The 27,507-nt window shown below is 49.1% G+C and overlaps 1 protein-coding gene across 3 annotated transcripts in view; it reads left to right on the top strand.

Annotated features, from left to right (window-relative positions):
* KIRREL3 (kirre like nephrin family adhesion molecule 3) overlaps positions 1 to 27,507 on the top strand; it is a 327,566-nt gene that overhangs the window by 225,256 nt on the left and 74,803 nt on the right. For all 3 annotated transcript variants that reach the window (XM_026863692.1, XM_026863691.1, XM_026863694.1), the window contains exons 3-4: positions 9,656 to 9,805; positions 12,230 to 12,379. In XM_026863692.1, coding sequence (XP_026719493.1) covers positions 9,656 to 9,805; positions 12,230 to 12,379 — 300 coding nt within the window. The remainder of the gene's footprint in view (positions 1 to 9,655; positions 9,806 to 12,229; positions 12,380 to 27,507) is intronic.

The following is a 27,507-nucleotide window of genomic DNA, read 5'->3' as shown; positions in this document are numbered from 1 at the left end:
AACAGTAATTATAGCAGAAACCTGCTAATTCTCATTCCACTTCATCTTCAGAGTTGATAATTCACACAACACAACCTGAAGCAATCTCGACCTGCTTCCCAGCTCGACTCAACAGCAGGGAGCTGGAGCGAGTCCTCCGCACGGCAAGGTCTCGGTGCATCTGTAATATCACAGAGCTGATCTGGCCGGGAGCTCCCCTGGAAGCAGCACAGTTGATGTTTCATGCACATGGTGGCCTCTCAGCATTTCAGGGCAACAGTAAGATTTGTTCATCCATTCTCCTACCTGGATACGTGCAGTTTGGTGCCCCACTGAGGCGTTTCTCACTTGGGGAAGGTGTCTGTTGGAGGGCATCTTGCATGGTGGCAATTCAAGTATCTGCAAAGTTAGAAATGAAGTCCTCTGGAGAGCCTTGTTTAACTGCTCTTTGTGTGGATTCTCCAGTCTATACGGTGGGCATGATGTCTCACCAAGCAGTAGTGAGACTACTTAAATTCAAAATTATTTTGAGAAGGTGCAGAATCTTTCAGTATATCTGCATTTTCTGTTCTGAAATGAATCTCCATTTTGATTTCTCTCTGTAACTCAAAGCATACAATAACAGATTTTGAAAAACGAGGCTGGAAGTGAAACGTGGCGTGACCCAAGGCAAGCTCTTTGGTCTAATTTTCCACCCTGTAGACTGCACAACTTCCAGTTGCCACTCTTCCTGGGAGCAAAGCCAGAACTTTGAAATCTCCAAATCGTTTGTGAAATGGATTATTCATCCTTCTCATTTTCCTACGGACGAGTGTCCTGTGTGCCCTGTAACTCAAAGATGAGCTGAGATTTATAGGACTATATTTCAAAAGAGCAGCCTCGATCTGGGAACGAAGGGTGTGTTGATGCATCCAGACCGAATGTAATCCAGGGCTGTGGGGAATCACCAGAGAGATTTCAGACAGTCACAAGGGATAAAATCCCTAAGGATTCTATCTGGGAGAGTTGGGGGGGGGCAGAGGGCTGCCCACTAGTTTGAGCATCAGCTCTTATTTTAGAAGGAAATGTTCCTTGTCCTCTTTTGTGGATTAAAGTGGGTGGTTTTAGGTCCCAGGAGTGTCTGTGCAAGACTCCTGCAGCTGAGGACCTGCTGACCCCTTTCCTAGTGCTGTTTGTCAGCTACAAATAGTTAGCAGGGAAAAACATCTGTAGTTGCCATGCAGAAAGCTGGCTTGGCTGGAGTTACCGAAGCATCCCCTCTCTCTCACGAGCCCGTCAGTCTGGCCGCTGTGGAGCCGTGCCAGGAGAGCTCCGCCTTGACAGACAACCAAATGGTAATTTATTATTCTGCGACAGGTTCCCCAGGAGCGCTGATAACAAAATATTTCTTAAGAGTCATTGGCAATTTTCAGGGGGAGCTGGGCCTTCCAGGTGGATCAATGTGAGGAAATCTCTTCCCCTCTGCTCACGAGAGTGAAGCATCTCCTGTCTCGAGCGAGGGATGCTGCTCAGCGCCGTGCCCAGGGTTTCCAGTGCCTTTGAAATAGTCTGTGGTGCTGCTGCCCTCCCTTTCTAGCAAGAACAGGCATCATCCCCGTGCCCCAGGCAGCCTTGGCAGGAGTCTCAGAGCCCGATCACCGGGTAACTGCGGCGGTCCAGGCTTTGGGCCGAGGCCCTGGCCCTTGCCCAGGGTGCAGGGAGGTGCACACACCCCTTCTATCTGCCGTTAGCTTTGGTAACACACCGAGCTTTGCCTCCTGCTGACCCTTCCATTCTGCTGCTGCTCCCCTGCAAAGTCTCACCTGCTTCTCTGCCATGGGAGCAGACCCTCATGTGGCAGCTCCTGTGGCAAAACACCACCTAGTTCAGTTTGCTGCTTCTATCTCCAACCCAGTAAAAGTCCTGTGAGCCCCGAAGCTCATCTGTTGGCTGGTTTTTTTCCGGCTCTGTCACCTTGTCTAATAAAAGATAACGCTGCTTCCTACGAGCTCAGCTTTATCTGGGCGGCAGGTGCACACGAGGTTGTTAAAGCAGAACGGCCAGGAGCATCCGTTGAGTCTGAATATTCAGTGCAGTCCAGTCCGTAAGGTCACTCAAACGCTGCTTTTTGGGGACAGTTTATTTTTATTTTTGATTTCTTGATGCAGTACATTAGTTTGTTTTCTATCAGTGCAGCTACTGAGAACAGGCGTTTAATCTCACAAGAGGTAATTCTCGAAGCTGGTGCTGGGAGGAGGTTGCTAATAAATATCCCACGGTAAGTATACTCTTACACCTTTCCCAATTGGTAGCTAATAACAGAGCAGACGATGACATTTAAGCCCTTTCTGCATGGCTGATCAAACTACTCACAGTGACTTTGAAAGCAGTGCTGGGATTTCGTGTGGGTATCAAAGCAAGCGGAATACTCGATAGTTCAGATCTCTTGCCTGTGTGACTAATAGACAAAAAGATTTCGAAAAGGTCTAATATCTTATTCAAAATTTCCCTGTCTCCCCTTTGAAGCTACTTAGTGGACACAGTAGGATGCTGATGTTTCTTCTCTAAGCAGCATTGGGAAAATATCTGACATCACTGTGGGATGAGCTCAGGCATACGTACAGGCTTGCTTGGAGCCCGTGCATGGCTGGGAGGCAGAGGGTTACACAGAGGCCAAGCTTACACCCAGCTCTGGCTGTGGGTGCTGCCTTTCTTGGGGTGGTCCCTGTGCCCAGGATCATTTTGGCTTTGGTTTCACTTAAACGCAGCCCGCTTCTTCCCCTCAGTAGCTGTGCAGCTGGCTGGGGTTGATAGGGACTGCCAGGCTTGGCTTGTTGGGGTGCTTCAAGGGGAAGGTGGGTCCCGTCTCCCTGGTGTTTGTCATGAGCAAGGTACAAGCTCAGCTCCCTGCTTCACGCTACGGGGGGGACACATCCAGGGCCGGGTCACACAGCTAGCTGGTCAGTGAGAAGTAGGCTGCCGCTTGCCTTTCCATACAGCTGATTCATTCCTTGACTGAAGGGTGTTGTGCTTTTTTTACTTTCAAATTGAATAATTCAGCAGCATCAAGCATACAGAAGCCACGTGAGCTGGACTTATGTAGTCAAACTAAAAAAGGCCAACCTGACATTTTTCTTCAAACAGATATTTTTTTTCCCCCAAGGAAACAAAATAAAATAATAGAAAGCTTATGCAAGGGACAAACTCAAGCTATCTTTGGGTTTTTCTTTCATGAAGCTGAAAGGAAGTACATGGTGCGGCTCTGGCCATCACCACCCAGTGACCCTCCCCTGGGGATGCTGCTCTGTGGGGTGCAATTCATCTGCTCCTGTCTTGCTTCTCCAAAGTGCAAGAAAAGCTTGTCCTTGCCTGGGGAAATCCTTGCTGTGCCCCTGGGGACACTTGGGTGTCCCTTTCCTTTCTACCTCATGGGTGCTGTGCTCAGCCAGAGCTGGCACACAACCTCAGGGTCGGTCTGGGTGGCATCTCTCACCGGGGAGGTAATTGGGAGGGAGGCACGTAATGAGAACCTGTGCCGCCCGCATGGCTCTTCCCTGCTCTCCGTCTTTGCACTGTGCTTCCCCATGACTGACAATTCCAGAGAGCTTTGTAAATAATGTAACACTTTTGTCTGCTTGCTTTTCCTAGTCATCTAAAAATCAATGCGGGCGTGTGTTTTCAAATACGATGGGCTTTATGCAGGGAGCTTGTTGTCCTTGGCTCAGAGAAGAGGACCCATTTGAATGAGCGCTGAGAACCAGCCCATTTGTCACGGGATCAATAGCAGAAGCTGCACAGGGTGGTGTGGAAACAAGCCCTGGTCTTTCGGGAAAGTGTGGGCACACAACCATCCCTGCCCTCCCTTCCCAGCACTTTCCATGGTCAAGAGATGTCTCCATCTCCAGGTGTTGCCTAACGAGAAACCAAACTGGGCTGGGCTCAGCTGGGCTGAAACCAAGCCTGAGCTGGGCTGAGTTGCCATGAGTCCCCATCCCTGGATGTGTTCAAGGGTCATTTAGATGAGATGTTGGGGGATGTGGTAGGGGAGAACTTTGCAGAATAGGGCTGATGGTTGGACTCGATGATGCCAAGGGTCTTTTCCAACCTGAGTAATTCTGTGATTTCACAGCAGGGCTCTTGGTGGTGCGACCTGTTGGTCTGAAGAGGGGCCCTTCTAGGGTGGGGCGTAGGCTGAGGTTATCATGCAGCAGCCCCTTGATCATGTTCTACCCCATGTCTTGCCCGCTCCGAGTCAAGGGAAGGATTAGCTCTCTGCACTGAGGGACATGGAAAATGTCCCACCGCTCTTAATCACTAGGTCTTTCATTTCTGAACAGTAATATTTTTACGAGGAGCTTCATAGTCCTTCTTCGCCACTTCTATCCTCTCCTCGACAAAAAGAACTAATTCTTTTCAGAACACAATGGAAATTCAAAGCTCCACTTACATAAAAGGAGCCACAGTGTCTCCATTTCTAATGAGTCATTGTTCCCTCTGTAAGTCCCTTGCTTCTTACTACAATACTCACTTCTCTTGGGTAATGAAAATTTAACTATCTGCTGTTCCCGGTTGCCTCTTCTCTTCTTGCAGCAAGTTGTCTGCAGGCAGGCTAGTTTTTACACAGGAGGATGCAAGCTGAAATAATTCAGACAAGAACTCGTGCAAACACATTTCAGTCTTCAGAGAGCTTAGAAAGCCCGTTGTCAATTCAGGCTTTGGCGACGGAAGGACCGTCAAGGTCCTGCTGCATCGCAGACACCCTGCGTGACCTTGGCAGCGTTGGCATGTAGGTGCCCTCCCTCCGTTTTCAGGGTTGTAAAATGGGGTTTTTGGTCCTCACCATGCGTGGGTGTTGGGACTTCTCTGAAAAGGGATGCTACAGCATTGGCGGCGTGATTTCCCTTGGAAGTCACAAACATAGCAGACTCTCAGCCTTTGTTTGAAAGAACAAGGCAACATTACAGAGAAACACTGAAAAACCGGAGCCACAGGTGCAAAATCCATTAAGGAAATAAAAAGAGTTCTAAAGTGGTTCTCTCTTTCTTCCTCTTTTTTTTTTTTTTTTTTCTCAAGCTTTTATGACATGCTTGTGACTTCATAAGGATCATGCCTGTGATTTTTGAAAGCAGGGTTAGCGTTATTGCCTGCTCGCTGTTCACGGTGGATCCTTTTTTCTCCCATTTTGTTCCTGCTGTTTCGGATTTTAATAGCTGCGAGAAATGCCCCCCACTTTTGTTTTAGAGAGACTTCCTCCAGGACAACAGAAAATTGCAGGGCCAGAAAACAGGTCACTCACTCGCCTGGCAGTGTAAATAGCTCCTCAGGGAATGAAGCAAAGCCAGCAACCAGGAGAAGATGAGGCTCTGAGATCAAGAGCCTCTCATGCCTTCTCTGACACCAACGCCCCCATCTACAATAGCAGGTTGACCCGCGGCTGACAACCTGCATTCAGCATAAGGGCAGCTTGAGAGTGCAGCTAGGACTTTGCCATCGTGCTGGAATGTGGCCAAGAGGCATGGTTAGCATCTCATTTGCATAGCCATTTGCTTTTTAAAATCAACAATGAATTCAGAGTCCTAATATTTGCTTCTGCTTGGTGCGTCTCCTCTCTGTCAGGCGAAGCGCAGAAGATGCTCACATGGATGCTCCTGGGGGGACAGAGTCGGTGCTGAGCGGCTCCCAGGGACGCTTGCGGGAAGCCAGTCATCAATTGGGCTGTTTCTTTGAAAGTATGCCAAGTCTTGACGCTTGAAAAAAAAGAAAAACAGGGTGTGGAAGTATTGAAGAACTACACTTGGGGAGGGGACGGGACTTGTACACGGTGCTGCATCTCCCTGCTGTTCGCGATTGCTGCCACAGTTCAGAGGAATGTTTCCAAAACCAGACTGTGGGTTCCCTTCCTGGGGCTGTGGGAGGTGGCAGCTGGCTGGTGGCTGCTGTGACTACCTTGCCTGGACTCTTGGTTGGGCTCAGTGCGGGCTGAACTCCGATCTCTGCAAGGATTTGGATTTGGGAAGGCAGGTTATAGTTAAAACTGGATTTTCGGGGGGTTAATACCCTGTTTAATGGGCGGGGAGAGAAAACTGGTTGATCGACAGTATCTTGTGTGATCATTGAAGTGCTTGTTTTGTTTTGTCCTTGGAGTCAAACCACCCTGCTTTGAAACCAAAGCACCATTTTGTAATGCTGTTGTAAACGTTCATGGGAAAAGTAGCCAATTGATGTATTTCAGCCTATTTTCTTGTAGCTGAAACCACTCAACCTGCATTTGTAAATCTCTCTCTCCCAATCTCCCTATTTTCAGTTATTTTCTGTCAAGTATCTTATCTCCCTTAAAACTTTTCTGCAAATTACTTGTTACTTTGACATTAAGACATAAGACAGCTGAGAGCTGTAAGGTGGACAAGCCTCTGATCTTCCAAACCCAGTTAAACCCAGTAATCAGACTTTAAGCTGATTTGAAAGCTAGTTGAGCTCTGCCTTCAGTACTTTTTTTTTTTTTCTTTTTGCTTCTTTTTTTATCTGTGATTTAAGGAAAGATGATCCTACCATGGAGCAGGGACTGGGCCAGGTAATGCTCTTAAGGTCCTTACCCCTGTCTCTCCTCTCCTGTGACTGAGTCTGAGCTGTTTGTAGCTGAGATGGAGCCTTGGACAGAAAAAAAAAAACTTGTCTCAAGTGACAATTTTTCACACCGAACAAACAGAGGAAAGGAAAAGACAGGAGACATATGCCATGTTTCTGCTCTGATTTTCCATGGCCATCAACTGCTCCCTAAAACAAATCAAGAAACAAACAAACAAAAAAAAACACAAAAAAAAAACCCAACTAAAAAAGGGCTTCATTTCCAACAGCAATTACCAAATGAAGCCTCTGCTTAATGGACATTTTCAGAGGGCATGGACACCACTTTGTGCTTCTGCTTTCTCATTACGACTCTTGCAGCTCCCAGCTGACAACCTGATAATTCTCGCCGATAAAACAATCTTTTTGGGTTATTGCCGTGTTCCAGCGCTGTCCCAGCTTGCCTTGAGAATTGTCAAGATTACGGAGTGAGCCGTGAAAACATAGTTAGCGGGTGGAAAATATATATATAAAATAAAATTTAAAAAAAAAAAAAAAAAAAAAAAAAAAAAAAGAAACCCAAGCAAAATGCTCACTTTTTTCTGCTTCCTTTCCTGATTGTCTTTCTCATCGTTTCCCTTGTATCCTAGTAGCATGTCCCTTATGAGTCCAAAGAAAATACAGAGCTGACTAATATTCCCTTTGAAACCAAATTTCTGAGTCTTAATTCATCATTGCAAGGGTTTCTGCTGGTATCAGAGGCCACAGGGTCTTCCAGCAAGTCTCTCCTGGCAGAAACAGCCGGAATCTCCTGGAATAAACGTGTTCTGTTTGCACTCAGCGCTGCACCCAGAGCCATCACCGTGGTCTTGTGGAGCACCTGGGATGAAAATCAGATTTCCTCACAAGTACGTGGGTGCTGGGAGAGTCAGGACCTCTGAAATACCCAAGAATACTGTGCTCAAGGTGCACCTGGGTGCTGCAGGGAGATCTGTAAAAATTTCAGCAGGACTTTTCACCGTGATGTATGTAAACGAGTAGAAATCTAGAAAAGGACAGCTCTGCTCTTCCTCGTGCATATTTAGCTGGATAAGTGCAAATTTAGGTTAAGCTATAATAAATTAAATTGAAATATAAGTGTTCACATGGGGGCATACATTGGTTTAACTGCACAGGTTAGAAAATGATTGAGCTTTGTAGCTTTGCCCTGTAGGCAAGGCCCAACAACTCATTCGGAAAGAAGTTTAGTTGCGAGAACTTGTGTCACACTTAACCTTGGTTTAGGATTAATCATCAGTCAATGATTAAATTGAGTTGATGTAAATTAGGATTGAATTGATTTAGGGTGGTTCACATGGAAACTGTCCTGGTTTAACAAATTGATTTTAAAGAGAAACTTTTTCTTCAGCCTGGTACAATTCTGTGTATTGAGCTGACATTCAGCTTAGGGGTGTAGGCTTTTAATTCTGTACCTGTCGCAGGGCGATAATTCACACACAGCAAGACTCCTGATCTTTAAATCCCTCAGGTAATATAGCCAGGCACAATCCAGTCGTTCTGCCTTTCTCCCAACTTCTCTCTTTTTCAAATCTCTCCTATATCCAGAGTAAGAGCAAGACTTCTCAGTGCTGGCAAAGCGATAGCGCTATTGAGATGCTGCTCAAATAACTAACACAAAGGACAGGGCTCACAAGGTGTCCAGATATCAGCGGATCAGCCTGAACTGGGACCCGAGGGAATGGCCTCAAGCTGCCCAGGGCAGGGTCAGGCTGGCTCTGAGGAAGGATTTCTGTGCAGAAGGGGCTGTTGGGCGTTGGGATGGGCTGCCCAGGGCAGGGGGGGAGTCCCCGGGATCCCTGGAGGGGTTGAAGAGTCGGGCTGAGCCAGCGCTGAGGGATCTGGGGGACTTGGGAACGGTCAGGGTGAGGGTCATGGTTGGGCTGGAGGAGCTTCAAGGGCTTTTCCAACCAGGGTGATTCTGTGACCTTCCAGCATTAGACTGTGGCACTAAACGTGTGCTCACCTGTAGCATAACGAGCCATCTCTGTCAGACACCCCAGAGGTATATTTTAGGGGTGCATTTGTTCTTGCTTTTCTATTTTCCTTACAAGCTCAGATCTGAGAGAAGGGAGCAAACTGGCACCACTGAACCTCAGGGACATCCCAGATTCTCACCGTGCCTGATTGCAAGCCAGAGCACACAGTTTGGAAAGGGGGGGGGGGAATTTAACCCTTTGCATGTTTTTCAATCATGGCAAAGCCAAAGAATGATGATTTATTTCAAAGAGTGAAATTAAGACCTAATTCCAGCTCTTGGCAAACTCTGATGTGAAAGGGGTTATACTGCATCAGAATACTTTCTGTTGAAAATGAGAAGTTTCATCTCACACCTGAGGTGTGAGACATCTCAGCATGGCAGGAGATGACCCGAGGGCTTTGAATTGTTATCATTCAGGGTGGGGAAGGGTGAGGAGAAGATGAATCACCTCCCTTGGTCCGTGGTACCCATGTGTCAAGCAAGGTGGTAGGTGTCATTCTTAAGAGCTTGGCTTATTAGAGTTGCGTGGCTTGTGAGTTTGATGATGAAATTTGGACAAAAGGCAGTGAGGAACCAGGGCTGTTGCTTCCTTTCATCCTCAGATGTGAAGCTCCCAGCAAATACCAGTAGGTTACACGCTGGGAGAAAAGAGAAGAACAGTAGTCAGTTGGTTTCCTGTGTGTTTTTTAGCAGGTTCTTACCTTTGCGTCCTGATTTCGGAGGTGGGAGCGAGACTCAGAAGCAGAGGACCTGAATCCTCTTGTATTAGGCGTAATACAATATATTATTGTTTCCTGAGAGCCTGCTGCTTTTCCATCTGTTGATCATGATGGCTAAAACACTAGCAACACAATTTAGAATAAAATAGGTAGAGGTAGGCCTGGCATCTCTTTGCTGTATCATTTTTTTCCCCAGGGAGGAAAAATGTTGCAAATTTTTCTCTTGAGTGTATGAGGGGGCTGCATAAAGCTGCAGAATTCAGCCTCAGGTTTGTGCCGTGGCAGGAACAGTTTGGGCTGTTGCATCCCAAGGTGCTGCATCACGCAGAGAACCGCCTGGGGACTGACAGCCTCCTCTTCTTTTTCCCCTCTCCAGGTCAAGCATCCTCCTTCACGCAGCAGCCCCAGGACCAGGTGGTGATCGCTGGGCAGCCCGTGACGCTGCTGTGCGCCATCCCCGAGTATAATGGCATCGTGCTGTGGATTAAAGACGGGCTCGCCCTCGGCGTCGGACGGGATCTCTCAAGTAAGTCGTGCTACTGCCCAACTCAACCCAGGAAAACGGGAGCTCTCCCTGCCCAACAGTACAGGTCCAGCCCCAGTATTCATTTCTGAGAATATTTTAATTTCAACTACAACCCCTTCCAGCCAGCTCAAACCTAAGCATTGAAATTTGGAATAAACAACACCTTTTTTTCAGTCTGACTTGAAACAAAACAGTTTGTTTCCCACAGGTGAGACCTGACCCTTTGGAAAGCCTTGCTTTTGTTTCGGCTGACTTCTGGAAACAAATGTCATGTTTCCAAGATGCAGGCTGAAATGTTTTGTAAATGTTGAAAGTGCCTGTTTTGACATTCTCAAAAAAAAATTTTTTTGTTTAAAACAAAATAAAACAGAAAAACAAAAAAAACCCAGAAAGTCTCTGTTTGTTTTGAATAAATGTGTTTATTGAGATCCAGCGGAGTCCACAAGTACTTGTGGCTCCCTTAAGCTGTACTTCTGGCAAAATATAGTTCGGTAATAAGATTGCTCAGACTTCTCGTTACTTAATCCCCTGCATGTATTGTGACTGAGGGTTTATTGCAACTGGTGAAGAATCTGGAACAATAGTGAAGGTACACAGTTTTATTCTATATATTTTGCTGGAAAATACTGATTTTTTTAGTGAAACATTTCAAAAGCACCGAACTCTTCCAGGCGCTGCAGCCTTGTCCCCCCGAGCACAGCAGAGGCTGCACACATGGGACAGGGCCACTGCTCGACTTGTGCAGAGCACAGGAGGCCTGAGGTGTTTTTTTCCCCAAGTGAAGCAGCAGCATTCAGAAACCAGGGGAGGATTCTTGTTTCCTGGTCTCCAGAGACCCTGCTCTTCTCTAAAGTGCAATGCCTACTTTTTCTTTTCCTCTTTTGTTTTTAATACATGTAATTTCTCATTTCTCAGGCTCACCTGAGTGAGCAGTCCCCTCCTCAGCTGTTTCTCAAACTTCTGTGCCACAACTCTTACATATATTAGAGAGCTGAGCTTTCCATACAAGATCCTGCAACACGAGCGGGTAACAACAGCTCCACTGAAGTATGTAGCTTATGCGAATGACTTCCACAATTAACGGAGCTGGGGCTGCTTTAAGCAAGAGGAACTGCCAGCTCGCATGATACCAGCTCAGCCAGTCATCTAATTAGCTAACTACAAACAAACCCATCATTTGTATTTCTTGCGGTTCAGGAGAGCAAATCCTGCTGTTGATAGCTTGCGAAACAACAAAAACACAAGAGTGTGCCAGGCTGCCTCTGTTACACAGTGCATTAATCACCAGCACGGGGAGGGATGGGCTGATGGCAGCCTTCCTTCTGTGGTGCTTCAGATGTCTCAAAAGAGAGGGCAGGCTGAGCAGGGCTGTCGGTACCCCTGCAGATCCCCGCCCAACGCTTACGCAGACCTTAGAGGGGAGGTGTTCCAGGATTTCACCACAAGCATGTGCACTTAAGGAGTTAAGGAAATCCTGTGACCGGTCTTAGAGGAGCCAGAGGTGGTGGAGTTCCTAATGGAAGGGCTCATCCCTCCTAGGGATTTCACAGAATGCCGGATTCATCAAGGTTGGAAAAGCTCTTGAAGCTCCTCCAGCCCAACCATGATCCTCACCCTGACCGTTCCCAACTCCACCAGATCCCTCAGCGCTGGCTCAGCCCGACTCTTCAACCCCTCCAGGGATCCCGGGGACTCCCCCCCCTGCCCTGGGCAGCCCATTCCAACGCCCAACAGCCCCTTCTGCACAGAAATCCTTCCTCAGAGCCAGCCTGACCCTGCCCTGGGCAGCTTGAGGCCATTCCCTCGGGGCCTGGCGCTGGCTCCTTGGCTCCAGAGACTCATCCCCCCTCTCTGCCCCCTCCTGGCAGGGAGTTGCAGAGGGCCAGGAGGTCTCCCCTCAGCCTCCTCTTCTCCAGACTGAACCCCCCCAGTTCCCCCAGCCGCTCCCCAGCAGACCTGTGCTCCAGACCCTGCCCCAGCTCCGTTGCCCTTCTCTGGCCACGCTCGAGTCATTCAATGGCCTTTTTGGGGTGAGGGGCCCAAAACTGAACCCACTCATCGAGGGGCGGCCTCACCAGTGCCGAGCCCAGGGCTCAGATCCCTTCCCTGTCCCTGCTGGCCACACCAGTGCTGACACAAGCCAGGAGGCCATTGGCCTTCTTGGCCACCTGGGCACACTGCTAATGCCAATGCTAATTTCAGCTAATGCTCCTTCATCAGCACCTCATTTTTGAACTCTTAGGGCAAAACCTGCAGTCTCCTCCCCGAATTCAGAAGGCCTTTCTCTGCCAGGGAGGGGAAGAAGCTGCCTGGCTCCTGGGCGTTTGCCAAGGGGTGGCTGGGGCTCTGAATCCAGGCTCTATATTCATCCTCCTCAGGCTCATGGTTCTAGCTGCCTCCTGACTTGTGTTTTGCATTCTGCAGGTTATCCACGTTATCTGGTCGTAGGAGACCATCTGTCTGGAGAGCATCACTTGAAAATCCTGAGAGCTGATCTCCAAGATGACGCCGTCTATGAATGTCAGGCCATTCAAGCAGCCATCCGATCCAGACCTGCCCGGCTGACTGTTCTCGGTACGTCCTGTCTCCCCATCATATTGGATGTTATTTGCTTCTTTTCTTTTTGTCCTCACTGAGCGGCTTTTTGACAAAATGTTTTGTTGCTAAATCAAGAGGACTGGCAATTAATCCATCGTGAGAGTGACAGGGGTGCATCTTGATCCTGAGAATGGTAGCAAAGGAAGCTGTTTAGGGAATACCGCAATTCTGGGATGAGTAACAGAATGTTTGGCACTTCAGCTCTACAAATACACATGCCAATTCAAGAGTGTATGTGCATAAATTTAAAGATATGAAGAGTGTTGGTGCCATCAGTGCGATACGTGTTACCCTTGCTGCAGTGCTGTTCTGCGGCAGGACCAGGAGGGCCACACCACTTGAGGAAAAGCTCATTTTCATACTATCTTCATACGCTTTTCAGACATATTTTTTAGCATGGTGCATTTCTCAGGAATTGATCTTTCCCACGAGCAGCATAGGAGGACGCTGCATGGGATGGCAAACAGGGGACAGCCCCCAACATCTTGTTAAGACCCATTTTGTGGGAGAGATGGGAGAGTAGAAGGGGCTTTGTTGCCAGGCTGGCAAAGCGGTTGTAAATGCTCATCAGGAGTGAAAAGGCAGGCTGCCTCATGGAGACTTCCCAGAAAGGATGTGGCTTCAGAGAAGTCAGTCAAAATGGCATTTTTCTTGAAAAGCTTGGACAAAACCCAGTCTGTATTGCTCCCAAATACATCCCGATTATTCAGCCCCCAAAGTGAAGCTATTTACATCTTTAAGTTTGTTTAAATTGAAGTTTGAATTTGTTTTTCCTTGTTTGTTTTTTTCCTGCTCAATTTTTAGGGAAAAAAGTTCTTAAAAAGAAGTTCCAAACCAAGAGTTTTAGTTCTTTTAGTCAGGTCAACGCTAATTAGCCTTAAACAGCCAAAAAAATTGAATTAAGGTACTAGTTTTGGTTGAAGGTTTATCTCACTGGAGTCTGCACTCCACCACCAAAATGGGTCCTAATTTCTAGCTTGTCATCTCCCCTGCATTTGTTTTCCTCTCTGCAACCCTATGAAGTACCCTACCCCCAAACTTACACAACTGCCATCTCTTCCTTCCCTGACCCCGAAGATAATGATGATTTTCTTTTGATCCATCCTTCTGCTCAATCAACCCTTTGCAGCAGCTCAGAGCTCTGACATGTGCCCACACATGAAAGAAGCCTGCAAATGAATCAGAAAGCAGAGTGTGGCTGTCAGGGGGGCTCCCTCGCTTACCGACAACCTCTGCAAGCTGTGTCGCCTTCTCCTCCTTTGCCTGGGCTCCCTCCTTCTGTTGTGAAGGCAGAATATGTTGCTGGAGCCAGACAAAAGAAATAATGTTATTTAATTAGAGCTAAAGATTTCAAAACTAATTTAGTCCCAGGGCGCACGGGCGTACGTCAGAGCTCAGAGCTGCTGCAAAGCACTGATTGAACAGAGTGATGTTTTTATGGATCAAAAGGAAATCATTATTATCTTTGGGGTTATGGAATGTGTTGAATAGATGGTAGTTAATGTTTATGTGAATATACATGGTAGTTGCTAATTGGTACATTTACCTAAGATGTTCAGCAAGTTATATTTACAGAGTGTTTTCCTTTTAAGAAAAAAAAGTTATAGCGCATTCAGCTTAAACGCGATCGATAAGAAAATGGGTCTTTGGAACCCATCAGTGGCACATCTTTCACTTTCAATATATTTATGCAGATGTCCTGGGGAAATTTCAGGCTGGTTGGGGTGGTGTGAGTGATAATCCACACCCTGGGAAAGGGGCTGGGAGGTCATTAGCAGTCAGCAGCTTGCACTTCGATACCTCTGCGGCAGGATGGTGTGTCCTGCCGCACCAGCAGCGTAGGCTGACATTGCCATGGATGGTCCGTGGCCTGCGTTTTAACCAGCCCAATGGAGGGGAGTAGGAATGGCACGTGAAGAGCAGATCCCTCCAACACCCTGTGTGTTAAGAGCTAGTGCTGGCTCCTGACAGCCGCTTAGGGCATGCAGTGCATCAAGCTGAACCTAGTGTGCGTTAGGGAGGCAGAGCACGTGTTTGTACAGGAAAATGGAGAGATGTTTTCAGTGGTTACAGATGTGTGTTGCCACCAGCTGTGCAAATGTTTCTCCTCTTCGGATCCGGTGCATGCCAACGCGACAAGCCTGCTTTAGTCGGGAGCTAAGCCGCCGTCTCCGGAGGGATGTGGATCTCCCAAATTTCATCTCGCTGGGTTAGGAGGGGGTGTGACCGGCCACCTGAGCCACCTCATTAGGAGAATGTGGGGTGTTCCTTCACCCCAGTCTGCCCAGCTTCACCTGAGGCTGCAGGCCTCGCCTAGGCAGGAGGGGATCCCTAAGCTGTGCCCGGATCTGTGAGCAAACCCCGCAGCTCTCGAGGAAATGATGTGTCACAGAGCTGGGAGGCTCTCGTGGCTGGGAGCCATCGCCTGCTGCGGGGTGTGCCAACGACTCGAGGAGCTCGTCAGCCAGCTGGGGTTGTTGGAGGCAGTTCTGGGGAACCCCATCCCACTCTATCACACCCCAGCCTTGTCTCTGGAAAAATACCTTGCCTGGCTTCTTTTTGCCTGAGTCTGTGCTGCCTTGTTCCATTCTTGCCAACTTTTCCACTTCCTTGGTATCAAGAAATCCCCTAATGCCTCCCAATTCAGTTTCCAACTGCTGTCATTCATGTCTGACAACAGCTTTATGGGGCTGATGCCTCCTTCTTCCCTGCTGAGATGCAGAGCTACACCATATTTTAATTAAATATTTAAGGTTTTGTCACATTGTTTTCAAATCTACATGGTTAAATGTAGTGGAACAGATCATTCCATAGCCTTGGAAGTCCAAACATTCAAACAGATGAGACTATTAGTGTCATCAGCTTTGGGGAAAATCTTTTCTTTGTAGAGTCTCAGGGACAAATACTGCTCAGGAACCTGGCTAACTCATCCCAAAGCTGAAGGACTTTCCTCCAGGTCTCCCTCACCTTCTCTCCTACCATTGCCCAAATTGTCCGGGGAAGGAGCCGCTGCTCTCTCTCCCAGGGTTGTCTGTCCCAGCAGGGAAGGCAGTGGCTGATAAAGATGGTGAGATGGGATTTGGGAGATACAGAGCATCCACATTTTCTGCAAGCAAAGGATGTCAGGGCAGCAGTTCGGCAGAGGAGCCCAAGCCAGGCAGGCTTTGGCAAGCCACTGGAGGGCTGTTTACTACCTGGTTCATCTTTAGTGGCAGAGCTTCTTAATTTATGATCTATTTAACTAAGCTGGGATATTAATTAAATAAAGTAAGAGCCTGATTAGGACTTGGAGAAATTTAAAAATAAAATCAGACAGCAATCGAGTGAAATTGCAAAGCAAACACTTTGGCTGTAACCACTGGAGAGTTCCCTCCGGTCTTCCATCAAAGCTCGGAGCAGAGAGGGCAAATACAAGAGATTATATAGCCAACAGATGTGTGTTGTTAAAATATGCATCTGCCAGCCGTGTAGTTTAAGGAGCCAGAGGGCTAGCTTGTGGATCCTCCTGCACTCAGGGGACTGTGAATGAATTCGAGGCCCCGCCAGCCGAGCTGGGATTTGCAGACACGTTAATTAGTGTTGAGTTCCCAGATCTCGAAGGCAGCCGAGCGAGGAGCAACTTTGAAGAGAGCGTTGGCTTCCCCGGGAGGGAGGAGAGGGGAGGGGAAGAGGGGAGACCCGCCTCGCCGAGCTCATCTGGCAGCGGCATGGCAGCCCATGATGGCTGGGGGCAGGCAGGACCCGCGGGGCCAGGAGGGGGGTCAAGATGGATGGCGAGGTCTCGGGGAAGCCGGGTGGTAGCGTGGTTGCTCCTTCCGTCATGGCAGGAGCATCCCAAGCCTGTCCTGGTCCATGGTCCTCCCCAGCACGAGGTGCGATGCCTCCAGCCCAGCCTCGTGCCACAGCCTGTCCCGGCAAGCTCCTGCACACCACAGCTTGGCACAGGGCAAGTGTTGGTCCCAGAGAGATGCTGGTGAGAGCTTGGTGACGGCCAGGACAAGGGGACCATGGGGGTGTGAGGGGGGAGGCAGAGGAGCTACTTCCAGGGACTTAAGGTGAATAATTGATAGGCAATTAACTTGTACATCCACCTTTTATCGTCTAATTCCCTTTCTCCTCCCCCTCCACAGCCTTCTCTAATATTAAGTCTGCCTTCATGTGTGTCCCATTAGAAATAAAGCTTTCTTAAATCAACATGAATTATTTAACGCTATAGATTAAGTTAATTTGAAGTGAGAGCTCCTGTCTTTTAAGATGGCAGAAGCCAGGGACAGGAGAAGAGGAGGGTCACCTAGGTGTCAAGTGCGTTCACATTCAATCACGACCCTTTTCCTATTTTTATTTTTATTTTTATTTGTTTTAATTCCAATGTCTCTTTCTAGCTGAGTCTTTCCAGTTCTCCCCTGCAGAGCAGAGTAAGCTATTTCCATTACCAAAATGATCACTGTCAGCTTGAGACATCTGCATTTCCCAGCTTTCCTGCTCTGTAGCGAAGTTTGATCAGAAAATAAAAAGGCTGTAGCCTGGGAAAGGCCGTTTTTCAATATTTGTTTGCAGTGCTGAGCTGCAATGAGAAAATGTGGACTAGGTGATGTTTCAAAACCAGAAACAGTTCAGCTTGGAACCATCTCAAGTATTTTTCCTTACTTTTTAACTGAATTCAATTCTCTGAATGCAAAATTCAGCCTAAACCAGCCTGTAGGGTCAGGATGTCAATTCAGGGGGAAAAAAAAAAAAAGAAAAAAAAAAAGTGATGAAAATGTGATCATTTTCTTCCAGACAGCCTCTTCTCCTTGAAAAAGTTTGGGTCTCCACGAAGCTGCATTTTCTGCTGGGAATATATTCAGTGGCACAACAGCAACCGAGTCTACTGAGAATGAAACAGAAACATCAAACAATCAAGCACAAATCCCAAATAACCTAAATATTTGATGTCATGTCTGAGCAGCTTAAGTTTACAGCGCTCTGAGCTGGTTCTTTTTGATAGCGGAGGGTGGACGGGTGTCCCTGCTGGCATCCCTGCGTAGCGCCCGGGGTGGGAAGGTGCCTCTGCGACCTTGACCGTACCCAGCCAGGTAGACCCAGGGTCTCAGAGGTACTTGGTGATGTAGAAATCCAGTGTAAAAGGCAACCTCTGCCTCGTGCAGCCTACAGCTGGAAAAACAGGTCGAAGAGAAGTACCGCGTGCTGAAAACACAGCTCTGGAGATGGGGCTTCCCACCCCATGGGCGTTGGGAAGTGCTGCTCTTCCCCCGTTTTGGAGGGGTTTCCACCTTGCTGTCTGGAGGAGGATGGCGGGGCAGCATCCGCCGAGCTCCGCTCTCCTTACTTGGAAGGAGACAAGCAAAATTGATTCACTAACATCCCCATTAAGCACATCTTAGCTGGCTGCGTGGTGCTCGGGTGAAATGCTGTACAGGATGTGTCCACTGGCCTCCGGCTCTGCCAACGCCGTTGCTGTAGAATAACGACTTTCTGATGACACAAACACGGGAGGGGAAGGGGCTGTGTTTCGTGTGACAGATATCCCCTCTTCTGCTGCTTTCCCCGTACTGCTGCTAAGATAAAGCGTAGCTCAGTGTGACCAGTTGCCCTGAAAATGTGAACAGCCCCTTCCCTAAGGATCCCGGAGGGAATTTCCCACTAGTCACTGGGAAAACTGGAGCTTTTGCAAAGAGAGCCCAGTTTGCACACTGCTCATGACAGCACCCTGATGGGCATAAAGCCTGTCCCAGTCCAGTAGGCACAGTTAACATGCTACTGTGTGACCAGGAAATTTAAAAATTATGTATATCTTCATCAAATGCATTAAAAATGGTAAATATCCTTCCTAGCAAGACAGGGCTGTATCTGAGCAATGTCTGGTGTTTAATTGCACAGAGGGAAGTTTGTCTGGGCCAGGCCAGCACTGAGCAGATGCTGCCTCTGCTCCCTCAAACCCAGGTCTGGTGTTATCAGCTCACCACTTTATGAGTAGTCTTGCAATATTCGTGTTCTCTTAAAGCCCTGGGCCCCAGGGTTAGGTGATACCACAAGAGTTTTCTTGTTCTATACGTAAATTAATGGCTAGCCTTCGGCACTGCAGAGCCAGGCTTGAATACTGAAGGAAGATTTGTGTGCCTGGAAGCGCATCTGTTTTCTTTGAACTGTATCACTTGGTCTACCAGCAGATACCCCTCTCCCATCAACTTCACCTTGCTTCTATCCACAGAGCCGCAACAGCATTCCTACCTGAATGCCGAAGACTGAAGGACCACAGCGTAAATAGGAAGAGACATGGTTAGAAATGATTAATGTTCGGATTCTTGCACCAATCTGTGATTTCTTGTCTTGATGTGGGGAGGGCCTGACCCGTATTTTTATCAAACATGAAGCATTTGGCTTCTCTATGCAGAGTCTGCTGATCTGTACTGAACTGATGGATGCAAAGCACATAGAGCTGATAAAAAGCCTTCCTGATTCTCTGTCATCCCTTCAGTTGCAGTGGTGGCTGCATCCCTTACCCTCTTCCTAGCTCCTCTTGCTGGCTCTGCCCCTCAGGCAGGAGCCGTGAGCAATTACTCCTGGCTACCATGGCTGTGAAGTTGCCATGAAATGGTTGGGGGGTGTGTTAAAATCCCTCCGTCCCGCTGTGCTCATGGCTCGCACTGCTGCGTCTGCGCCGCCTCCTGCTCTGGGCTCAAACCTCTCTCTGCACGTCACCCCCATATCCTCCCGGTTTGCACAAGGCGTCGGGGAGCCCGCGCTCCCTCCACATCACACCAGCCTTTCCCCTTTGTGTCCCATAGCTCCTGCTCTGTGCAATGCCTGCGGACGGGGGGGGGGGGGGGGGGGGATTATTCTGCTTGATGCCCTTTTGGATCGCTGACACCTTGCATTCTGCATCCCACAAACAAACCCCATGCACGTGCAAGTCTCTCTTTGCTTTGCACGCCTACGGGCATTTCTTCCTCATGCCAATCAAGACAAAACTCCCCCATCTGTATCCTACCCGCGCTCCTCTGGGTCTGCATTGTCCCTACACGTGGCAGCTCCTGTTGTGCCGCTCAGGCACGTGTGCACAGAGGCCGCATAGATCGCAGCGCTGCGCTGGGGCTGCGCTCGGGGGCTGCTCAGCCGAGGGATCTGTCACCGCTGGGAACTTGGTGGGTTGTTAGTGACCTGACAAAAGTATTGACTCCCTCTCCCCTTGTCAGCTGGCAGAGAAGAATGAGGCCCTCGAAGCGTGACATCACCTGAGCGACAGCCCCTGCTTTCTTATCGATCCCCCCTAATGAAAAATGAACCTGAGGCTCGGCAGGGGCAGGGCTGGCCACAAAAGCAGAGAAAACACTTTGGGAGAGGATGCAAAAAGCGGCTGTTGAGGTTTTCAGCTGGAGGCTGCCCGCCCATCCCCGCTCTCTGCTTGTGGCCAGCCCCGAGGGATGTTTGCTTGGGTCTGAGAGCTCTGCCAGCCCTATCCTGGGTTGCTTTCTTCATGTCTTGCATTTCCCCACTGTCCTTCAAGTGTTGTCCAGCGTTGCACCCGCTGAGCCTGTTTCTGCCAGTCATGATAGAGTTCAGTCTTCCTAGGACAGCTCCCAGCTGCCACCGCCATCCCCCCAGGTCATGGCAGAGAAAGGCTTGGTGAACCCTGGGCTGAATCTCTCTTCCCGTTACAAATCCCTCACGATGTTGGCTGTTCCTGGCATTTCCAAGCAGCGTTTGCTTTTGAAGCATCTTTCAGCACATCTGACAAGTGTCATCTTCCCATCCGATGGTAAGACAGGGGTGGCTTTGGGGCTGTAGAATTCCTTTTAGCTCAACGTGGGCTTCAAAACTGGAGAGCCACATCTTAATGACTGACCTGTGGGTGTCCTTTGTAATTGATAGGCAAATAACCTCCCCTGCCCCAGGACATTCAGCTCATGCTGAGGTGGAGGTTGGACAGATGGCCCTCTGGAAGAGGCTGTTAGCCTGGCCCTGCTCAAATTAGGAGTTGACATCTTAAGTGTGTCTGGGATGACAGCAACCACCTTGCTGCTTCCCCAGAGCCTGTTTTGGGCTGATGCTTCCTTACTGGGTGATGCAAAGAGTTCTGGCTGTAGGCTCCATGCGGTCCCTGCTGCCAGGAGATGAGCATTTCCATAATTCACTATCAGGTGGCCTGGATTCGCAGGACTGGGCCATGATGGGAATGCTGAGCTACAACGGGGTGTGGGAGGCAGTACCCCAGACACTGCCGTAAATGCACAGTACCTAAAGGGATCACTCGGGTGATAAATCACAAACAAAGGACCACTGTAGGTGGCAAAGAGAGGTGGTAAGCATGGACATGGTTTTGAATGATCGACCCAGGACTCCTCTCTCCAGCCTCCTCCCTGCTCCTGGACATGAGGCCAAGGCTTCCCCCTGGGGGACAGGCATGAAGCTGAGCTATCGGCTTCCTCTAACATGCTCAACTCTGACCTCCGTGGGGAGAGACAAGGGATTCATGGCAAATTATGGATTTAACACCTATGATGAATCTCCATTACCACATGAAATGAGAAAGGAAAATGTAGCTAAATGGAAGATCTCCCCTGGGCAGCAAGAGATTGCAACTTATGAGAGGCTGGGGAAAAATGAAAAAAAAAAAAAGAAAGTAAAAAAAAAAAAACCAGGAGCTAGGAAAAACCTTGTTCCTTTAAATATTGCACAAACTTTATAATCCACTGCTTGCAGGCTAGTAGTGGCATGGATTAAAGACAAGTGCTCAGACCTGTGACACATCAGAGGTTTCCAACTCTACCCCTTCCACTTCTCATGATGAGTAGAAAGAAAATATCGTTGGGTGCTGGTTCCTCAGGTGCTCGGGTCTGCTGGTCCCTCATCACAGCACTGGACTTGCATCAGTTATCTCCCTTTGGGAAACACCAATGGAACATCGTTCCCTGGCAAGTACGCTGGTGCCTTTCACCTTGGACATGGGTCCTGACTCCCGAACATGTGGCTCCTGGGGTCCCCACGACCATAGCATCCACCCCTTGCTGCCCACCCCTTCAGTGGCTCCTTCCATGGAGTTAATCCCTGTCCTGGGGCACCAGAGCAGCCGGCTGTCCAGCAGTGGCAGTGACCTAAAGAGTGACTGGTATTTCTGAGGCTTCTCTTGAGCTGGGTGTGGGAAGCAGAAATGGGAGTGGAAACGTCACACTGGGGATAAAGGAGCTGGAGATGAACTCCCACGGGGAGGAGCTGTCAGTACCTGGTGGCTTTGGTAGAGATGCAGGAAGGAAGATGGGGTTTAGGGACAAAATCTGGGCTTAGCACTGGTGGGAAAACCAGGGAAGGGGCACCCAGCGTGCTGCCTGCTTGGCTTGTCCTCCTGGATGGAAACACGAGTCCCAGGTGCTGCAAAAGCCTCCGTGTGTGACCTTGAGCAAGTCCTTCAGGCTCAGATCCCTCCCTTAAAGAAAGGGAAAAAGGACCAGGGTGAAGCAGAAACAGGAAACTTTGGGTTATGAACATGATTTGCCTGGTAGCCTGTGTTCACTGCGGTTACGGCTGCGATGTGGGTGACATCCAGGAGGTTTTGTGCAGTTGGTTATTTCTGGTGTTGGGCAGCAGCCAAGCAGAAATGCTGCAGAGTCATAGTTTTGGGGAAAAGTGTCTATATTCTCCTTTGAGTCATAAATCATGTAGGAACTGAATTCTCTTCCCCGTGACCCAGCAGCACACAAGGGATCCTCTTACTGTCCTTAAGTCCAGGCAGCAGAGCGGGGATGTCCACCGGACAGCTCGCCATGGGTTCGGAGAATCCAGGGAGCATCCGCATACCCAAGGTGGCTGTTTCTTATTCGGGTTGTTGCTAGGGAAGTCTGCAGAGATTTCTCATAGTGGGTGAGAAGTGACTTTCAAATCAGAGGCAGCATGAAAAATTGCAATGGGGAAATACAGTCTTTCATGATACCACATTTAATTGCAAACAAAGACAAAAATTACACCTCTTGCATTTGGTTCACTAGTGAAAGCCCAGATACCAGCTGCCCCGTTATGTATGTGATTCCAACTGGTAGGTTTAAAAGATGCAGAAGGTATTTAATGATAATGATAATGATTTACATTTATATAGTGCCTTGTATCTACTGGGATCACAAAGTGCTTTATATATCTATGGATAAAAATATACTGGATAACAAGCACTCCATCCATCACCAAATCACAGCCACTTTCCCAGCTAGGCAGCAAGCTGTTCAGGAAAGAGCTGCTGCATTTCCAGCGCCGCTCTCCCTCCTCGCTGCTACGGCACTTGGGGTGCTGTACGGTAATTTTGTAATAAAACCAGGTGATAAAAACACTTTAAAAACAACAGTGTCATAAAAAGAAGAACCCTCGCTGTCATAAAACTGCACGCAGCAGAACAGGAGGGGAAACTTGAAAGGGAGAAGGTTATAAATAGGGACTGTCGCTGTCATGGAAATCAGCTCTGGAGGGGAGGTTTCTTACAGCTTGGCCAGCAATGGCAGCTCCAAAGGGCAGGTAGAATCAGAGCTGGGTGGAGAGGGACCTCCAAAGCTTAGTTTAGAGGTGACAATGCAGGAAAAATTCCTGACACGGGCTTGAAGGATGCTTCTGCCTCCCTGTCCTGCTTCATCCTGCTGTGGAGCCGGTCTCCTGGGGGTTGGGTGCAATCCAGATCTGAGCGAGCGAGCTCTGCTGGCAGCACCGGCTGAACGCCGGCGTCTTTCCTAGGAGGCGTCGAGCCTCCCTAGCCCAACATCCACCCCCTGAAAGGAGTCGCTTGGTCGAGACCCTTTGGTGGCAGCGTCTCGCTCAGCTGGGTCTGGGAGGCAGGCGAGGGGAGGGGAGGAAGGAAGGGAGAGAGAAATTGAGGCTCTTAGAGATATTCATTCAAAATTCATAGGCGCAAAATTGCAGTCTGCATGGATTTGTTTCCTTTTGGAAATTACAGGAAACTACAGGCACCAACAACTGTTATTCAAATAGCCACTTTAGATGATTAGGATGGCAGGAGGCTGTACTTACACATGCAGACCCAATATAATCAGATGCGAGGCAGGGTGGGAAGGCAGGGCCAGGCAAAGAGAAGCTGAAGGAGCTTATAAGCGTAAGCAGGCAGCAGGGCGGCTCTGCGGGAAGAGGCACGGGGCCGAATTCAGCTCCACCACTGTGGTCTGAAGCAGGAACATCCTATTAGCTTCCCTGGGTTGGAGAGCTGGCAGGTTGGGGATGATGAGGGAGACCACGGAGCTGGGTGATGATTCCTGGAGGAAGTTTCTCCCCCGACGTGAGCCAACAAGCTGCAGGGAGGTAGCACATCAGTAACCATCCTTCCCTCCTGCCCGCAGGCAGGGCTCTCCTCTCCTCTGCACGTGCCTCGTGGCCCCAAAATGCACGCTCCTCATCCCCTAGTCCCTTGCCTTCTTGCAAAGCATGCAGGGTTACACCTCAGCCTGGTATAAATCAAGAGGGAAAGTTTTTACCCACTCTGTATTTATTCAGTAAATAAATAAATAAAACCGCACAGGTGCGCGTAAGGCTCAGAGCAAATATTGTTTTGAGGATTGGCCTGAGGGTCAGCAATGAGACGCAGGCAAAACATCTGAGCCACTGAAGGGTGGAAATTGTATAATAAAAATAGACTGCAGCACAAGCAGAGAGGAGAGACTCCCAGCTTTTTATCTGGAGAGCTGTTTCTTTTACAATGTTTCTCTGGGATAGCAAGTGGTGTTGTGCGGTGCAGAGCTGCCAAGAGCATCTCATCCTCTCCCTCGGCGCTCGTGGCAGCGTCTCCCGCTCAACCAACCCCTCTCTCCATGAGGCTGAGCCTCCTTCCTGCGGATGGACGGCTTCCAGCAACCTGCCGCGTCTTCGCAAGTCGCTCAAGGTGTTTGTAAATGTTTGCACACAGGCAAGCATCCCATCTGCGGGTGTGTTGGGCACGCGTTGGCAGCCGCGAAACACGTGGCTTGGCAAGATTTTAGCTGGAAGCGCCTGCAGCGAGCGGCAGGCACGCGGCACCCAGTGCGTCACTGCAGGGCTGGACCCAAATGTGATCCCTCCGGGGCCCTGGGCTTGCCAGACCCACATCCTCAGTGTCGGCAAGAGCCTTTCTCTGCGCCCATCTCCTTTCCCTGGCTGCAAGGTCACAGAGGACTTGATGTACTGTCGAGCTCTCCTGGCTCCTCCTGGCAGGCAAACCTTGTTCTGAAGCACCTGGGTGCTGGACAAAGGTGGATGGGGATGTCTTGGAAGGGAGGGCAACCTAAAAACCAGAGCAGGAGGTCTTGAAGGGGCTAATTTCCAAGCACAGCCAACTCAGAAGGAAGCTTTGACACCTTGCGTGGGTAAGGAGACCTTTGCAAAACCTCTAGGCTCTCCTTAAACGCAGGCAGCAGTCAGCTGAACCCCTGCTTCTCCCTCCCTGGTGGTTTTTGGGGTGACCTTGAGCGTGTATTGGCCGGACGCGGGTGCTGATGAGCTGCTTTGCACACGCCAGCTTCCCCTTCTTGTCTTTACAAGTGCTTTTCTCTTATCTGGTAGTATTTTGCAAAACTTCACAAGCTTTTAGTGGTAAGACTTTTGCTAAGAGGCTGTTGATAAATCTGGAGTAGACGGCAGGAAGGCTTTAGTGCAGTATTCTCTTCCTTTCCATTGGAAAAAGCCGCTTATCTGCTTTGGAGAATACAGGTTCTTCCTCCTTATCCACGCTGAAATCTTATCTAAACTGGTTCAGGTGGCGGAGCTGAGAGAAGGAAATAATTAAGCAAGAGGCGGGTGAAATGCTGACATTATTATTACTTAAATGGCCTAAACCTTTTACCTCGTGTATTTTTTTTTTAATTTTACTTTTTTTTTTTTACTGCTGGTGACACATAACAAGGGAGAAATCTGTTTTTCCAGGTTATCTTACCCATACACACACATGCAACTTGGCCCCCCTCCTCCCCACCCAAATATAAATCTCGTTTAACTGGTTCTGTTGGCAAGACAGAGAAATAATTAAGGCGAAGGTGGCTGAAATGTTGATGTTATTACTGTAATACAGCAGCCTGTTTAGTTTCTTTGCCGATGAAATGCAACCAGGGGAAAATCAGTTTTAAAGATTACCTCCCAGAGATGCAAATTGAGGAGCGGAAACCATGTAGTCAGGAAGAAATGGTCTCAAACTAGGAAACATTTCAAAGTCTGTGACAGTCTCTTAGGGGCTTTTAAGACCACAATTTACCTTTTGACTGCATTCTATTTTCTCTGAAATCCTTTATTTCCCTCTTATTTATTGACTGGAGAGACAGCACAAAAACGAGAAAGTGATTCTCCAGCCGCTGGTCTTAAAAATCCATAGAAGAAAATTATTCTCACAAGGGCGGTTTTTTGGTTGTTGTTGGGCTCTTTCTTTTCTTTTTTTTGCCTCCACCCACCCGTCTTTTTTAGCACTCTCTGTGAACCAGGGCTTAATTGAATCACTTCGCCACAGAGGGGCCTCGAACCGGAAGGCGACAAGGTCAGCGCTGTCTGGGAGCGAGAAGCCCTGATTAGAGAGGTGGGAACCGTGGCAATAACGTGGCGGGACGACAGTGCAATGAAGGTGGAGAGGGTCTTCCTCCATCCGCACACAACCAACGTGTCAGGAGCCGGCGGCTGAGTCGCAGTGACGTGCTCCGGCTGTTGCTCTCTTTGGGGACAGCACTCTGAATTAAGAAAATGTGTGTCTACACTGCTTGGATTAGCATCGCGCTCTTGGATTAGTATCTTTCTCTCTCACGGCAGGAGGGGACTGATGAGCCTCCGTCCCTTGCTGTGCGATTCGCGCTGTTCGTACGCTCTCCCCTTCCCCCCGTCTGTGTCTCAGGGTAGTGACTGAGTGGCTCGGTGCTGGCGCAGGGAAGCAGGAGCTTCGCCGTGGGACGGGGAGCCAGGCTGGCTCCCAGCAGGTCCGCTCAGGGATCTGCCAAGCACTGGTTCTGTAAGAGATGCTTTTCAGCAACCCTTAAGTTTACCACAGAATCACAGAATCACTCAGGTTGAAAAAGCCCCTCGGGATCATCTGGTCCAACCATCAGCCTGACTACAAAGTTCTCCCCTACCCCACATCCCCCCACAGCTCATCCAAACGGCCCTTAAACCCCCCCAGGGATGGGGACTCCCCCCTCCCTGGGCAGCCTGTTCCACTCTCTGACCACTCTGTCTGGGAAACATTTTTTCCCTCATGTCCCGTCTGAACCTCCTCTGTTGCAGTTTAAAGCCATTAAACCATATCCACCAACTGTCCTTCACCCACCCCTTCACGGGTCTCTCCAAAGCCTCCACCTTCCTCCCAGGAGCACACACATCTCCATCCTTGTCTCGCTTCCAGCTGGCCCTAGCTGCATGGCCAGAGCCTGGTCCCAGTTTGGTCTCAGCATCACATCCCCTTGGCCTTGACCCTGCCCTGGTGACATCCTGCTCCCTCTTGCTCCTCAACATGGTGGTTTCCCCCCACCACACACCCGTGGGTGTCACACACATGTTTCTGTCTGTGTGTGTTCCCTGCCAGAAGTAATACTGAGATGTGCAGAAAAAAAAAATAAATAATGAAGTCCCGCAGTGCTGGCCTAGTTAGATTGTACCCAGCTGTGAGCTAACTCTGCTGCCCAAGCAAGCCCCCTGGAGACAGCTCTGCTTGGGAAGAAATAACTAGATTAAAAAATAGTGCATCAGTTTAGGCTAATATGGGCCAGAATCGGTGCATCCCAGTAATTACAGCCTGGATTTCAGAGGTGAAGTCCTTCTAGGCCATCCAGTCCATCTTTCAGCTAACTGTGGTTAATTACTCCCAGCTTCACTTGGCCCTGCTTTCACAGAAAGGACCACGTTAGGACATCTCCCACTCCTCCATCACTAAGGTTGCCCACTTGTCAACACTTGTTCTGATTCATTTGTGAGATTTCACAAAAAAAGATGCAGGCAGATCTACAGCAAAGTCGTGCCTGACCATGCTGCAATGTTTGAGCTGCACGTCTCCTCCCTTCCTTCCTTCTTCCCTTCTTCCCTTCCCTCCTTCCGTCCCTCCCTCCCTCCCTCCCTTCCTTCTTTCCTTCCTTCCTTCCTTCCTTCCTTCCTTCCTTCCTTCCTTCCTTCCTTCC

Source organism: Athene cunicularia (genome assembly GCF_003259725.1).
Source record: "Athene cunicularia isolate RWA chromosome 24 unlocalized genomic scaffold, athCun1 chr24_part1, whole genome shotgun sequence".
Taxonomy (NCBI): domain Eukaryota; kingdom Metazoa; phylum Chordata; class Aves; order Strigiformes; family Strigidae; genus Athene; species Athene cunicularia.
Note: the sequence above shows the minus strand (reverse complement) of the source record. Positions and strands in the feature narration are given on the sequence as shown.